Source organism: Triplophysa rosa, linkage group LG9 (assembly GCF_024868665.1).
Source record: "Triplophysa rosa linkage group LG9, Trosa_1v2, whole genome shotgun sequence".
Lineage (NCBI taxonomy): Eukaryota > Metazoa > Chordata > Actinopteri > Cypriniformes > Nemacheilidae > Triplophysa > Triplophysa rosa.
The window spans coordinates 2,760,911-2,777,633 of NC_079898.1; the positions used below are offsets into that span (position 1 = coordinate 2,760,911).

Sequence of the window (16,723 nt, forward strand, 5' to 3'; positions counted from 1 at the left end):
CGGGCTCAAGAAATCAGTAACAGCAAACAGCAACTCGTAGTATACACGCAACCCTAGTCACCTTTTAGTAGGTTAGTAGTTTACAGCAAACTGATATTGCGCCATACATACCGACATTTTGACACCAGTTTGATGCCTTGGTCGAGCGGAGTGAATTTTTTCATGTTTATACCGAAATAAAAGCGACGGTGGACTTCCTAAATGTCTTCCCTGTTGGCAGTCTCAATCTTCTGTTGACATTTATCACTGTTCTTGAATGTACAAGGTCACGTGTTCCACAAGGGAGCTTTCACTGCTGTGCCTAGTATCACGGAAATCATTACATCGCAGAAGCAGTCTCAACTGAATCAACCACCGGATCAACCTGTGCCATTTGTCAGTCCGACCTTCTTTCTCTGTCCTCCTTCAACTTTTCTGGTTGTATGTCTTTAATATTTATAAAACACAAATGTTTCTTTCAGTAGGTTATATCTGACAAGTAAGTTTGGTACCAGCTGTGTTGAACCTAGATGTATGATTACATAATTACTGTATGAAAGTTACTTAACTTCTGGGAGTCAGTACAACTCCAAACATTCTATGCAAAAAAGAAGCTTAAAATGAGTTGAGCTTTTTTTATATGACGTCCTTTCATACACAATCTGAGAAATTTAAAGAATACACATGCTCTTCCTTGCTTAGCATTGGGCTCCATTTTATTAATTTTACACCCATGACTGTATAAAGTGAATTGAACAGATGCCATGTTTATCTCCATGATAATTCCTAAAAAAGGATGCCTCTACACTTGGTGATGATGATGAGGTTCAAGCAGCCAGCTTTACATTAGGAAGATAAAACATCGAATTTAAGAGGAACTTTGACAATCTTTCAGATAAGAGAACTGATATTCATTATGAAAGGTATTGTTTTGTATACTGTTTTAAACACACAACATTAACATAGCTAAAATCACAAATCAATGTTTTATTTTGCACCAAACACAACTGGCGCTTCTGTAGTAAAATACAAAATACATTAATATTTGATAAGCAATATATGCATTTAGGGCGACTCAGTGAGGGGTGTTGAATTGTGTATTTGTGTTTATCTTGAACTGTACATTCAGCAATCCTAGTGGTTTGAAAAACCAGACAATGTCTAAAAAGTCTAATAATGACAATGCCTTACACTGTGTATATTCTCTACAGCAGGGTTACAACGAGCACAAAAATACCCTCATGGGTTATCACTGGAAGCATCAACAAATTCACTGGAAAGTGGTGTGGGTCCTTTAGAAAAAAACGGTAAATGGTGAAATTTAAGTGTTACATTAGAGCAATAAAATGTCATGTTGTGTTTAGATATTAATCTGGTCTCATCTTTTATTTGAACAACTACAAACATTATCCCCATATCTTGCACAGAAAAGTCAGAAGAACACACTTTGGACACACAAGACAGTTATTGTGAAGATGTCAAAGCTATAAGTACATACATAAATAGTCTGTGTATATTTAATACTTTTAATTATTGGAATATTCTTGTAAAAATAATATATTTATGCTTTGTATTTTTAAGGTCACACTGGGTTAAAAAACCAGGGAGCCACATGCTATTTGAATACAGCGCTGCAAATACTTTTTATGACAGAGGATTTCAGAAATATCATCAGGAGGTGAGAGTTTTTAATTTTGTTTCTGGTAGCTTCTACTGAAAAATCAAGCCAATAGTTGAACATGTTTTACAGATTACACAAGAGGAAAGGTTGCATTACCGATATTAGTATTCACATGGCAGAATTGTTTGAGTCTTTATGTGAAAAGAAAGCCTTTGCCACCACTGAAACAATCACAGGTGTTCTTGGAATTGATGGTAGGTTTTGCATTTGGTTTTTGTCATGTAAATATTATCACATTTAAAAAGTAACTTGTGAAAACTTAAAGCGGGGGTAACACACACACAGTCAGTGGTGTAGCGTCTGGGTATGTAGGGTATGCAGTTGCATATGGGCCCGGGGGATTGGAAGCCCGCATCCAAGTTTTATTAATGGCCGTACAATAATGTAGAAAATGACTAGATGACTGATCTCAGATATGGTCCTACCCCAGAAAAAATGTACCAGCAGCTTATTGAGTAATTGAGTAAGATGCGAGTAAGAAGTAGTTCTGACGCTACATATGAATGCAAGTTCAAATCCATCTATTAACAACTCACTCTTCTACATTTTTCACATCACATATCAGATCATACAGGCATTTTTAGTTGCAACAAAATGAAGAAAATATTTGAAAAATGGCTAACTGGTGATGAATAATAAAGTGTATGGTGAGGTTAGAGATAGTAGGGAGGATTTATAGTCCCAATAAGTTTGCATCCATTTAATCATTTTAATAAATATAATCATTTACACTCTCTTATTATTGTGTAATGTATAATGTACTTTGTTTACCTTGCTTTGTGAAATGGAATGAAGTTTAATTTATATGTACTCTGAATGAGCTTGTCAATGTCAGTCTGATTGAGGTGGCCAAACAAATGAAGGATTACTGTCCAATCAAATTAAAGATGGCGGGATTTGCTATTGACAGACACAGATGGCGTGAAAAAGCCAGCGTGATATTATTTATTTGACAACTGTATTATCATATAAATGTTCGGGCCGTTCACATGTTGCGTGTAAAAACATGTGCAAAACACTGCGTCACTTTCTCTCTCTTTCTGGCGCTTGGGAGTTCCCTCTCCCTTGAGGTCTGCCGATTTGAGCACAATTGGTGCTCTAAATAACACACCTGAGTAATCAACCGATGTTCAGTAATGTGCAACGCGGTCACTAACAGACTGATGGGGCCCAGTAAAATGTTCTTGCATAAGGGCTCGGACCTGACTTGCTATGCCACTGCACGCAGTGTCTCATTTTAATCTTGAGGACCTAGAGCAGGGGTGGGCAAACTTTTTACCTCGAGGGCCACATAAAGTTTTCGAATCCTTGTTAAGGGCCGCATATTATTCGCACATTAAATTAAATCTTTTTTTATTTATACCAAACTGAAATTTGATAACTACTGTATGTGTGTACATGCAATTCCTTCTACCCTGTGTTTTATAAATACTTTTATATAAAAAAAAATGGCAAAGACACATTATTATTCACTGTAAACCCAAATGTTCAAAATAATCAAACAGATTAAGTAATGTAAACTTAATTTTATAAAAAAGTTATAAAAGTTCTACTTACTTAAATATTTTAAGTTCGTGAAACATTTTTTTTACTTTTGAGTAAAGTATAATGATTATTTTTGATTAACTTGACTAAAACTCAAAAATTGTATATGCTCCTTACTTAATTTAAACATGTTAATTCAACAATTGGTCAAGAAGGATTTCCAATTCCCAGCATGCTTTGCGTCAGACTGCATTAGGAGAGTAAATTTTAAAAAATATGATTATTTTATATGTTTTTAGTAAAGTTAAAGACTTGTTAGTGTTTAATGTTCACTTCTCTTAGATATTTAGAAAAGTTTGACATATTTTTCAGTTTTGTGGTTACCATTGTTTAGAAGAGTGGTGCATGTGCCTAGTCTCTGTGAAGCTACATTTCACCTGTAACATGTGTTATGTTACCAGTGAGCAGTGACTGTGCTAATGCCAATTCTGAGATCAGTCTCTTCTTGCTCATTTTGGGTTGCGTAAGTCAAGGTATTTGATTTATGCATATTAAGACTAAGGAATATGCAAAATAAAGAAACCGAAATAATTTAGTTTAGTTAACTTAAAAATGTGATTTTGGTACTTATTTGTTAAGTTCTGTCCACTTAATTTCATAAAAAGGATCAATTAAATATTTAAGTCGCACTAACTAAGATTTGGTAAGAACTTTAACTTAACAGTAATCAAAATTTGAAGGTTCTGCTTACTTAAACCAAGAATCTCTAAAACTCAAAAAATATTTGAGTATTGCCAACTTATCCAGGTTTACAGTGTAATAATTTACAGTATACATAATTTTTATTCTTGACATTTTCAAATATTCCTCTAATTCAGGGGTGTGCAATTAATCCCAATGGGCCACATGAGAAATGGGACTGTAGTGGAGGGCTGAACCAAAAGTGTAAACTTAATTCTGCTAAATGCTTAATTTATGGCTTTTAAAATGCAATAAATATCTAAACTGATCTAACTCTTTTATATTTAGAAAAGAAAAACGACCACCACTAATACTTTTCTGCACCTACCCTTTGTGCATATCACTGGTTATACGTGTATAATGTGAAATAAGATGTGTAATATACATGTCTAAAAAAATAAAACATTGTAATATTACAATACGAGTTAAACATTTGGCATTGCAAAGCGCTCTCAATTTAATTTATATCCATTGTGAGCCATATTTACAATTATTCTGGTTCTCGAATCTGATTGGTTGAGAGCTACGCCATATTCACCAGTATCACTACGGGAACTATATGAAGAGTTTATGTTTTTTATTATGTTATCATGTTTTTCTTGTGTTTTATTGCGTTAGTTAGCTGTATTTTTTGAGTAAGTGTGGCTTGAAATAAAAAAGCAACTGCACTTTGATATGAATTGGAAGGCACAATAAAAATACATGATTTTAGAACCAAAACTCATTTTGGAACCAAACTCTTATATATCTATGACGTTAACCATTTCACAAGTCGGACTTATAAGAAGTGAAAGTAAAAGCAGTCTCTCTTAGAGCACTCAGCAATAGTGACCGATTGCAGAACAGCAGAACCACGTCGCAGCCGTATCTCTTTCTAAGCGCTCTGGACGCAAGTGTCTTGAGATGCGCTTTTGATAACGGAAATTCCCGCCTCAGCGCTTCAAAAGACACGAGACGCGATCGCAGAGTTTAAACATGTGCGTCTAGCTAGCGCAAGTCTCCCTCTCTTTTCATTTTTACTATAGTATGCTGCATAGCAGACTCGCGCCATCTAATGGATTTTGTCTGTATTGCATCAAATTTGTCATTTTCACCAAAATCCTAACTGAAACGCAATGTTATTAAATACATTTAAAAACCGCCTGGCGGGCCGGATGAAATTGCTTGGGGGGCCTGATGTGGCCCGCGGGCCGTAGTTTGCCGACCTCTGACCTAGAGAGTAGTATTACATTCTCCATATCTTCGAAAAGTCTTAGTTTTCTCACATTTATAGAAGACAGATACAGCTGTGCGATTATGTCTGAAAAAAGTCGAGCTCCTGGAGGCGTGTGGGGGCGTAAAACCTTAGTTTGTGTTGTTTATGTGCAGTTACCGACCGGCATCTTTTGACGGCTCCATCTGATGGTTTCAAACTATCTGCAAAATCCAGCGTTTTTCCACCGTTTATATAACCTTCCTCACCGAAATACAGTGAACAAACATACACAGCTGCACAAAGGACATAGATGGGCATGCTGTTTCTCACCCTCTAGCTGGTTAATGTGTGATTTTCCAGGAGAATAGTCCAATAAGGGACTAAGAAAAGTTGTTACGTAACGGAAATTCATGTTCTCAAAGAACTTTCCGAAACCTATACGAACGCTGGGGGACTGTATCGAGCGCAGAAATACTACATTGTACGTCCAACTCGTTTTTTGACAAGTTGACCATGTTAAGCATGAGAAGCCAGCACATTTAACAGTATAAAGAAGTCAGAATGCATGAAATAGCATTTCACCCCCGCTTTAAATGATTTGCAAACGTTAAACATTAATCTTAAAGCATTACTGTTGTAAATTAGCCTTAATGTAGTTCCTGTATCATGGTACTTTATCAGTTTATAAACAGGAAGATGCTGCAGAATGTCTTCAGAAAATACTTAATATGGTTGATCCTGAGATGTCAAAGGTTTGTTTAATACCATAAAAAATATATTTTCTTTTGCACATACAGGGGTTGGACAAAATAATTGATTTTACTATTTTATGATTTCAACTTTGCAAAGTATTGCCATTTTTATCTCAGTGTTTAGCATAGTTCCCTTTCTGTCGGTCTCTCGATGTTGTGTCGAACCGACAGAATGGGGTTTGTTCTTGAGAACCTATCATCTCTCATTGTACTTTTAAAAGGCCAATGAACTTGGCGAATGGCATGGCATGCCAGTCTTCGCCCCGTACATACGGGTATAAAAGGAAGATGGCGTGCCCATTCATTCACCTTTTGTTCTTCGGAACCTGCTAAGCTTAAATGCTTTCTCCTGGTTATCTACTGGATTCTACGACGCAGAGCAGCAGATTCATCCTGGTGTGTGCGATTTCCCCTGGGCGTTTCTGTAGCGAGCCGAAGGTGTCTATTAGAGCAAATTTCCTAAAAGAGCTAACTTTCTCACAGCGCGTACTTGTCGCCAGGCATGTCTCACAGCTGCAATCTTGGATTGGAGTCTGGCACGATACCTGCATCACATGTATGGGTCACCAGCATGCTGAAGTAGTGCCAGTAAAGGTGAGTTTCCCTCACGAGGTGAACCCCTATACCTGAGCTAGTGCGCCACACGTAGAGACTCCCCTTGCTTGGGAAGTCCCGTCTGACGTTTCCTCACTCTTGGTTCCCCTGTTGTTGAACCTGTGACCTCCCCTCGGTGGACTCCACCTCTTCTGTGCACCCCTGGTTGGGGACCCTCACTACTACTCCCATGAGATCTCCCCACTGCACTGCAAAAAATGACTTTCTTACTAAGTCTTTTTTTCTTATTTTCCGGTAAAAATGTCTAAACATTCTTGAATCAAGAAGTATTTTCTTGATGAGCAAACTGACCTAAGAAAATAAGTCTTGTTTTTAGTAAAACAAATGAAATTTCAGTGAATTTGTGCTTAAAACAAGCAAAAAATCTGCCAATGGGGTAAGAAAAATCATCTTGAATTAAGGTTTACCTTTTTCTTAGTCACTCAATTCAAGAAGATTTTTCTTACCCCATTGGCAGATTTTTTTGCTTGTTTTAAGCACAAATTCACTGAAATTTCATATTTTTTTACTAATAACTGACTTATTTTCTTAGGTCATTTTGCTCATCAAGAAAATGCATCTTGATTCAAGAATTTGTAGACATTTTCACTGGAAAACAAGAAAAAAAGACTAAGTAAGAAAGTCATTTTTTGCAGTGTGGTGAGACTGTGTAGGTATTCCACGTATGCTCTCCGTATCGTTCCCCCCTGCCTGAGGGGGTAGCGCTTTCCAGTGTTCCTTACGGTGCCAGGCGGCTATCTCGCCCCTAGAGTAGCAAAGGCCACTGCCTGTATGGCCGTTAGTAAGAGCCTCTCATCGTGATTCATGCAGTTGATGGCTTTCTACACCACTGAACGGTTACGATTCGCGGTTACGCTCACTTGTGACTGGCCCAGGCTGTTTTTGGATTGTTGGTAGTTCAGCTTCTGCACATGGATTTTTACACCACCTCCGTGTTCAGAGTAAGTTCTGTTTAGTAGTGGTTAGTAAAGGAAATTGGTGAAATGGATGACTTGACAGATTTTCAGCAGGAGCATATGTAACCTAATCATCTGAAGAACATCTTCTAAGTTATATAAATCTTTTCAGAGAAAGTTTAAAGCAAGAGTCCCCTGCTCCTGGAGAGCTGTCCTGAAGATTTCAGATCCAACCCCAATCAAAGGTAATCTTTCAAAACTGAAAGACTTGCGCTCAAAAAATCTAGAAATTTCATGACATCATTCTACAGTCTACTTGAATGGGGGAAGGCAGATATTTCTAAAATCACCGACAAAAATCACAATAAAACCGCATATTTACAATCAATACTTAAACCTGACATAAACTGTAGGCTACCATAAATTTTGTTTCCTTACACCGTGGCGTGACACAACACACGGCTTGTTCTAATGGGATTGTCACGTCGTACCACGCCGCATTCAGTGTGGACAAAATGTAAAATCATAATGGGTTTTAATGCGTTTTGAGTTTTTTTAACACAAAAATACATTTTTTCAAGATCGCTTCAGTTACTGCGCACACAATGGCATGTAATGGAAGTGATACAGCATTATGTTATATACTGCAGTGTGTGAGTGGAGCAAGTTGAGAGTCAAAGCAAGCAAAGAGATGCTGCAATGCGCATGTGAGATTCTCGTCTGGTTTATTTATTAATACCGTATGCAAGTAAATGTTCACAGTAAGATAATCACACACGCTGTTATCGTGATATACCATTACAGCCCTAGTTCCAAGGCACTTCAGCAGGTCTTTAAGCAAATGGTGGTTCAACACCTTATTAGTAGCTACAAAGAGATATCACCTGGGGCTGTCAAACGATTAATCGCGATTAATCGCATCCAGAATAAAAGTTTGTGTTTACATAATATATGTCTGTGTACTGTGCATATTCCCTTTGTGTTTATAAACACATAAACATACATGCATATATTTAAGAAACTTATCAAATATAAAAATTAATAAACGTTTCTTTGTATTTGTAAACATCAATTATTCACTCTAAAAAAATAATAAATATATATACATTTATGTGTTTATAAACACAAAATTAATATGCACAATACACGGACACATATTATGTAAACACAAACTTTATTCTGGATGCGATTATTCGCGATTAATCGTTTGACAGCCCTAATTCACCTATTTCCATGTTTTGTCCAACCCATGTATATTGGCCTATACAGTAATCTATTTAATTGTTGAATAAAACCAATTAAAAAAGGCGATAAACATTTAGTGTCAATATGCAGGTATTTCAGGGAGAGATGGAGTACACCACTTTATGTAAGAATCCAATAAAAGATCATGAACTTGATACGCAACCTGATTCATTTTTCATCCTACCAATTTCCATGGAGTCACAATCTCCCATAAATGTGGTAAGCTTCACTGACTCCACTGTAGTAAGAATAAAGTAAAATAACCCAACATTCCATTTTCATGTTTGGTCTGGTTGGTTATATGATGTAAGCATGTATAAAAGTCAATAAAAACATTAAAAAATTTAAAAAATTAACCCAACATACATATGCAGAATGCAAAAAACACACATTGCACTTAAAATATTTCATTGCATTCCAGCAAAGCTATTTTGATTCATATTTTGATCCAGTCATGATGAGTGGGGAGGACCAAGTGTACTGTACAACTTGCCAAACAATGAGGGACACAGAAACTGTGAGTAGTAATTTAAAATTGGTGTTTGTGGGAATTATTGTGGTTAATATTTTTTAAAAGTATCTCTCCTTTCAGAGCTGCAATGTGCTAGAATTTCCTTCAGTTCTGGTTTTGCACCTAGAGAGGTTTGAACTGGATTATAACACCATGACGTGCGTGAAGAATAACTCCCCAGTGGAAATACCCATCATATTATTATTGAAAGTATGTTTATATGGGACTTTGAGATGTTAAATAAAAAATAAACTAAGAGTAAATGTAAAGTCTTTTAGCGGTTTACTCAACTGTTTTCACGTGTGGGTATATTACTATTAAACATTTTCATGAAAGGGTAAGATAAAAGCCTTAAAAGATATTGAGAGAAACAGGCAAATGAGTCTAATTCTCTGGGTCATTTTTTGCAGGGGTGTCAGTTTGCTTTGTATGGCATAGTCAAACATGTTGGTTCTCTCAATGGTGGACACTATTATGCTGATATCAAATCATTTGAGGACAAACAGTGGTATCAATTTAATGACACCTCAGTACAACAGGTGACTCTCTTTTGTTGATCATTTGACTAAAGGCCATTTCTGATTTAATGGTAACAATGCAGGAGACATAAATAATATTGTAGATGAAAACATCTGTCTTTATAAATTGTAGTTTCATAGGCCATCATTTAAGAATGCATTTAATTTGTGAGAGTATCAGTATTCAGTAGGCCTAGTACTTTGTTCTGCATCTGTACTTTTTTTCTTTGCTCTTATTTTCCAGATATCTGACGTAGAAAATCACTTACCCTGTTGCGAGGCTTACTTACTTTTGTACAAAAAAAGTGGGTCAATATCAACTAATTTCAACTACACACAAGTATTTAAAATATGTTTTCATGAGATTGTCAACTACACGTAAATTAAAAATATAACTTTAGTTCATTTTTTACTTTTTGAAGAGAAAGAAGAATCAGAAAAAGAAGCTGCAGAAGAAGAAAAAGAAGCAGCAGAAGAACAAGAAGCAGCAGAAGAACAAGCAGAAGAAGAAATAGAAGCTGCAGAAGAAGAAAAAGAAGCAGCAGAAGAACAAGAAGCAGCAGAAGAACAAGAAGCAGCAGAAGAACAAGAAGCAGCAGAAGAACAAGAAGCTGCAGAAGAAGAAAAAGAAGCTGCAGAAGAAGAAAAAGAAGCAGCCGAAGAACAAGAAGCAGCAGAAGAACAAGAAGCAGAAGAAGAAAAAGAAGCAGAAGAAGAAAAAGAAGCAGCAGAAGAAAAAGAAGCAGCAGAAGAAGAACAAGAAGCTGAAGAAGAACAAGAACAAGAAGCAGCAGAAGAACAAGAAGCAGCAGAAGAACAAGAAGCAGCAGAAGAACAAGAAGCAGCAGAAGAACAAGAAGCAGCAGAAGAAGAACAAGAAGCAGCAGAAGAACAAGAAGCAGAAGAAGAACAAGAAGCAGAAGAAGAACAAGAAGCAGCAGAAGAAAAAGAAGCAGCAGAAGAACAAGAAGCAGAAGAAGAACAAGAAGCTGAAGAAGAACAAGAAGCAGCAGAAGAAAAAGAAGCAGCAGAAGAACAAGAAGCAGCAGAAGAACAAGAAGCAGCAGAAGAAGAAAAAGAAGCAGCAGAAGAACAAGAAGCAGCAGAAGAACAAGAAGCAGAAGAAGAAAAAGAAGCAGAAGAAGAAAAAGAAGCAGAAGAAGAACAAGAAGCAGCAGAAGAAAAAGAGAAGTCAAAAAAGAGAAAAGAAAAAGAAGCTGCAGAAGAATCTTTCTCTTTGTCATGACTTTCGTAATCATGGTGTTGGCCAATCGAGAAGGTTCACCTGTATAAAAGGGGCGGGTTTCCACTGAGTGCCGTTAGGCGTCCGTGTGCCAATCCGTGTCAGTTTTGGTTATTTTCGCTTGCGGTGTCCTTTGCATTAAGTTTTCTTTCACTGCTTGGTTGGGTTGTTAATTATGTTAAATTCTTCCAAAGCGCTCAAATTTAGGCTCTGTGTAAATATCTAGACTGGTGTAATTGTTTGCAAGACACATAAATGGTTGTTTGGTGTGTTTGTTTCCACGTTAATACTGAGCATGATATATGCGACAAGAATGTGGTTTTATTTCTATATTTTTTATTTTGGTAGTCAGTTTAGTTTTGGGTGATTAGATTTTTTTTATTATTGTTTCATTTATTTTTGGAGACACTTATTCTTTCCTTGTCCCTTTCTTTTTCTTTTTTAATTGATCTTGAATGCATCCTTCGAAGGCCCCAGCCCTCAAATTGGGACAGTTTTTCTGTTCATTGTTGATAAGGGACTATTTTTTTCAGTTGAAGAAAGGCTTTAAGGGAAGTTGCATTGATAAAACACAGCCTACCTTATTGCTAACAGTAAAATCCCCAAAGCAGTGGATAGTACTTGATCTTGTCTTATATCTGGCTATATTTCACATTTTAAATCAAGATAATCTAATAATTAAACAATGCATGCATGACACCCAGTATCACACATTAAACATTTGCAAAGGCTTAACTATGAGATTGTTAATGTAAAACACCTTAATGAGAAAATAAAGAGCATTTTAGCTGGGGACCTCTGGTTGAATTGACAAAAATGTTAAAATCATATCATGTGTTTTGTGGCTAAGAATGTGTAATGTTAAAAGTGTTAAACTACTTGACTTATTCACATCTCAAATTTATGGAGGGACAGTAAAAGCACTGTTGTGGAGTATCCCTTTTTTGGATGACCTTTATTGCTACTAAGGGTAACAAATATATCTTCTATATACAAAACAAAAATCCTTTGCAAGACGAGACAAACCACCCTGAGTGAGTTTTAAAGTAGTGCTTTCATTTTGTCTTATGAAAATGCTTATTATTAGCTTTCTGGTCCATTTCTGGTATTGGTGGAGTGGTTATATGTGTCCACACTTCATTGTTATAGCATTGGTGCTTTGTTTTGATTTTATGGCACAGAACAGATTTTTAACATCATGTGACGTATATATTTTTTAAAAACATCCTTATTATTGTAACTGGGTGTGGTTCTGTCCTTGACATTTGAGAATGAGGAAATGTCACGCGACCTGTTCCAGTTGTCTAATATTCTTTTCTTCTAAGTGACAGGTTCTGTTTTTGTTTCACCAGGTACTGTTTTTGTTTTAACATGTTCACAGACGGTTTCTTTACACAGCCCTAAGGGCACTTTCAGTATTAGACTCAGCCTTTAGTATCACCCACTTCTGATCTAATCTTGTTTACATAAAATACACCTGCCCCTGAGACAAGAACAGAACAATTTAGTATCTGTTTGTTAAATCTGATGTGTCATGCACAACCGTTTCTGGGTCCAAAGACTCTATCAGATACCAAAAGCAAAATACATATACGTTATTAATATTCAATGTAATATAAACACACAGTTCACAGCTATTCTGGGATTATTCTCACAGATATCATTACCCAGATGAAATGACAATATGAATTGCACAGACAATTTACAAATAAGGTCAAGTGAATTTTGGTATCATTTGGTCAAAAGGAAATTAAATGTAGTCATCTTACCCAAGAGAGCGTCTCTCCCCATCTTACTCTGTTTTTTGAGGTGAAAGATCAACACCGACATCTGCAGGTCTGACAGAAACCGTGCAGCCACAAGCTATCTGTTACAATTTATCTCAGTCAGGCACTTTAGAAATAGGGCTACTGTACAAACTAACAGAACTGGTATCAAAGAATTGTAATTGTGATAATTTAATACTGACTCTAGGGAACATTGGTCCCCACAATGTAACAACCTGTTCACGCACGCACGCACGCACGCACACACACGCACGCGCACGCACAGCACGCACGCACGCACACACACACACACACACACACACACACACAGGCTTTGGTTGACTATCCCCGTGGGGACAGTCCATAGGCGTAATGTAAAAAATATTGTTCTGTACAATTTATTAGCTTTTTTGCCCCTGGGGACCTCAATTTTGGTCCCCACGGTGACACGAGTCCCCATGTGTTGGTGTGTATTCAGGTTTAGGTCCCCACCGGGATATACAAACATGAACACACACACACACACGCACGCACGCACGCACGCACGCACGCACACACACACACACACATATATGCTGCGTCCCAAACCGCATACTGTCATACTATATAGTAGGCAAAAAGCAGTAGGCGAAAGAGTAGTATGTCCCAAACCTCAGTATTCATAAAAGAGTAGGTGAGAAATTCCCGGATGGCTTACTGGTTACGCCCACATTCTGAAGCACCCAGCGACAGATGCTTGGGATACCTCTCTATCCCATGAGCCCACGGGACAGGATAAGTTCAACTTCAAACAGGAGCATGGCGGAGACTTGCGAGGCAGATGTTTTCAAATGTGAGTATTACTAGCCAACAACGCTTCTCTTGGCGTTGCAGTCGCATTTGTTAAAGTGCTGTAGCGTAAAGTTAACCTGTACGATGCTACATAGTTTAGTACATTTTTGATTTTGCTGTGAAAATGCAGTGTTTTAATATGTATAGCATAAAGCAGCTCCACGCACACACGCGTCGTCGAAGTAGACTTAACGTTACATATATTAAAACCATACGCAAGTTAAAGACGCTTTTTAATGTCTGTGTAACATGACCTTTCATTTTCTTGATAAGTATTGAAAATGAGCACATCACAACATGAAATACACTATCACAGTAATGGAGCTTATGTCTGTTAATATGTGGTATAAAGCATTGCTCACTGCTTGCATAGATACATACAAGTAATGTAAATAAACAATATTTATATTTTATTTGTCCATTAGTACTGATGATGAATTCAGGAAAATTTGAGTTGAATAAACAGCGAGTTAACACATGTGCAACTACCTCCACATTTAAATGCAGTATTGAGCACAAATCACAGAGGTCACTTGAATCTTGTTTGACTGTTACAGGGACAGATGAGCACACTCGTTAAAATCACGACGGTGGCGACGGTGGTCAGCTGCGAGATGGCAGTAGGATGTGGGGTTCAACAATAATTTTTTACAACAATAAATTGAAATAAAGCTTTGATTTATGTGATGTTTACTTGTATATGTTTTAATAATGATTAAATTAATTTATTTTCTTACATCAAATGTACGTATGTTTTATTCATGTTTGTTGTATAGTTTTCTGTAAATAAAACATATTACATTACTTCATGCATTATGTCAATGCTTCACTGAAAACGTATGCACTCACATTTTTGTAGTCTGTATTAATGCATAGATGGCATATGGAAATACAATTAAATTTAGTAGCCTGTTTTAATACAATATATCATTTGGTCAGCACTTATCAATAATATTGTGCACAAGTGTAGGTGTGGGCTAGCAATGCATTTCTAGGGTACACTTAATTTATAATCAATAATACTTATATTCCTTGACAATAAAATCAGCAGTGCTCTCCTAAGGCGAGATCGTCGAGTAGCTACCCGACGTCTCCTTTGTGAAGGCATTACAAACATGTTGCAAATGCTGGAAAACTCATGGAAGGTAAAGTTAGCATTACTGATGCTAATGCACCTGTCTCTCATAACTTCAGTTGTTGCGCGTGTTATTATGTCGCATGGTTAATCTCTGGCCCATGTACACTCCAGTACAGTAGGTGGCGGATATGCACCACAACCGTAATTTGCTCCCCGCCATTAAAAAGGAGAAGATCATCAATATGGCGGACAACGGCCGATCGCATATACATGCTACACCCATTCAGGGACAACAGTACGTACCCATTTTGCCCCGTTGAGTACTTACCTACTGAAATTAAGTACCTACCCATTGAGTATGCGATTTGGGACGCAGCGACACTGTACAGAGATTTTCCACAAGGATCTCGTCTCTGATGAGGAGAGGGCTCTGCTTCAAGATGATTTACAAAAGCATGTGGTCATTTGCAACGCAGCAGTAAAATGCAACGATACCAAGAGTAAGACATCCCAAAGCCAAAGGGGGGGGTAGAAAATATGTAGTTTGATTCCTCATACAGCACTGCATACAGTTCTGCCTGAGGGGTCTCTCCTATGTGTATCTTTTTTTTTTGCAATTTTTCCCATTGTGCAGACAGACATACCCACATACTAACGCTCCACACACACAATATGCACATGTACTAACACACATAGACACACACACACACACAGACATGCATGCACGCACAGTGAAAGCACACATTTAAGATAAAGGAGAGAGAAACAAATATTAAACAGACTATAAATTCCTATATGCAATATTAATTATGTAAAACTTTAAAATTTGAATTCTAAAGCAGCCCCCCCGGCCAGGCAAATAGTGCAAAACAGTATGCAAACGGTGGCGAGGAACCCAAAACTCTAATCGAGAAAAAAAACCTCAGGAGAACCCAGGCCCAACCAGGGGATTCCAGTTCCCCTCTGGCAAAAGCTGCTGCCTCTGCACAACCTACAGTGCTTTCACAACAAGGCTAAATAAAAATAAATAAACATGCTAATAAAGTAAATTACAGATTTAAGATTATCATCAATAATCTAATAGATTAGATTAATAATCTTATTACAGTTTTTTTCAACTGCTTACACACAAAATGTTTACTTGTCACACAATTTCTGAAACCTGACACTCAAACACCAGAACCACACACCAAATCGGCAAAACCATACACTAATTCTCGACCTTTGACTCAGTACAGATCACACTGTACAACAGTACAGCCAACTGTAAGAAGACATTCTGACCATATTGTATAAAATAGTATATTATGTTACAGTTTATGGCACACACTGTTCCTGAATCTTCTACACGTAGATCGTCCCGTGGCGATACACTCCCAGAATCAGCAAAAGTCAGATCTGTGAAGCGTATCTCGTGGTTCTTCACCAACTGATGATGTCATGGCTCTGCTTCCTTAGTCATGTTTTTCTTGGTCCTGTAGCAGAGCCATGGCAAAGCCTTAGGTTTTATGTGAGAAGACCATGAGATGTTTGTTTTTTGACATATCATGTGTTTTCTCAGGTATTGTCATTGGACCCGCCCCTCTCGTTTCCTGTATTGTCTCCCTCTTGTGTCTTATGTTCTACACCTGCCCCTGCTCGTTATCCCTCGTTTGTCTTCTCTATTTATACCCTCATGTTTCTTTGTCTTGTGCCTTTGGATTGCGTTGTGTATGTGCTTGTCGGAGTGTATGCCTTGTCTTCCCGTGTCCTTACCTGTGTTACAGTTTTTATGCTCGTGTTCCCGCTGTCCAGATCGTGTTTGTTCCAGTAAGTGTGTAGTTTAGTTCTTTTCCAGTGTCATGTCAGTTTATTTGTTAGTTAGTCTATGTTATCCCTGTCTTTAAATTTAAACCCCATCGTGGGTTTTTGTTTTGTGTTTTTTGTTTATAATAAAGCTCTTTGTTAACCCCTTCACCTCTGCCTGCCTGCATTTGGGTTCTTCTCCTGCCACAGTTCGTGACAGATGAAAACACAGAAGTACAGAGATGGTCATCACTGTCTGTCAACGAGGAAGGATTTGATCTTTTTTGGATTTAGTCTTTCATGGCATGTCAGCAACAAAGGCTATGAGAAAGGATTGAAAACACTGTAAAATATATGAAAATGTTATTAATAATAACAAAAATCAAATCAAATCAAATAAAA

The 16,723-nt window shown here is 37.3% G+C and overlaps 1 protein-coding gene across 6 annotated transcripts; it reads left to right on the plus strand.

The window, feature by feature from the left end:
• LOC130559255 (ubiquitin carboxyl-terminal hydrolase 47-like) lies at positions 1-12,863 on the plus strand. 6 transcript variants are annotated; one of them, XM_057342221.1, is made up of 13 exons: positions 2-420; positions 775-902; positions 1,191-1,286; positions 1,407-1,469; positions 1,561-1,657; positions 1,730-1,854; positions 5,763-5,833; positions 8,680-8,808; positions 9,011-9,106; positions 9,182-9,310; positions 9,511-9,639; positions 9,863-9,923; positions 10,041-12,862. In XM_057342221.1, exons 2-13 carry the CDS (start codon positions 896-898, stop codon positions 10,862-10,864), a joined length of 1,827 nt encoding a protein of 608 aa, XP_057198204.1. In that variant the 5' UTR covers positions 2-420; positions 775-895; the 3' UTR covers positions 10,865-12,862. The 6 variants fall into 6 exon arrangements, with proteins under 6 accessions (XP_057198207.1, XP_057198204.1, XP_057198205.1 ...); XM_057342222.1 differs by having other exon boundaries at positions 2-417; XM_057342223.1 differs by having other exon boundaries at positions 2-375.
• The last annotated feature ends 3,860 nt before the right edge of the window (positions 12,864-16,723 follow it).

Coding starts and splice junctions, on each gene's coding strand:
- LOC130559255 (XM_057342219.1), top strand. Junction 8,809..9,010: donor CACAATCTCCCATAAATGTG/GTAAGCTTCACT, acceptor ATTGCATTCCAG/CAAAGCTATTTTGATTCATA. Junction 9,311..9,510: donor CCATCATATTATTATTGAAA/GTATGTTTATAT, acceptor CATTTTTTGCAG/GGGTGTCAGTTTGCTTTGTA.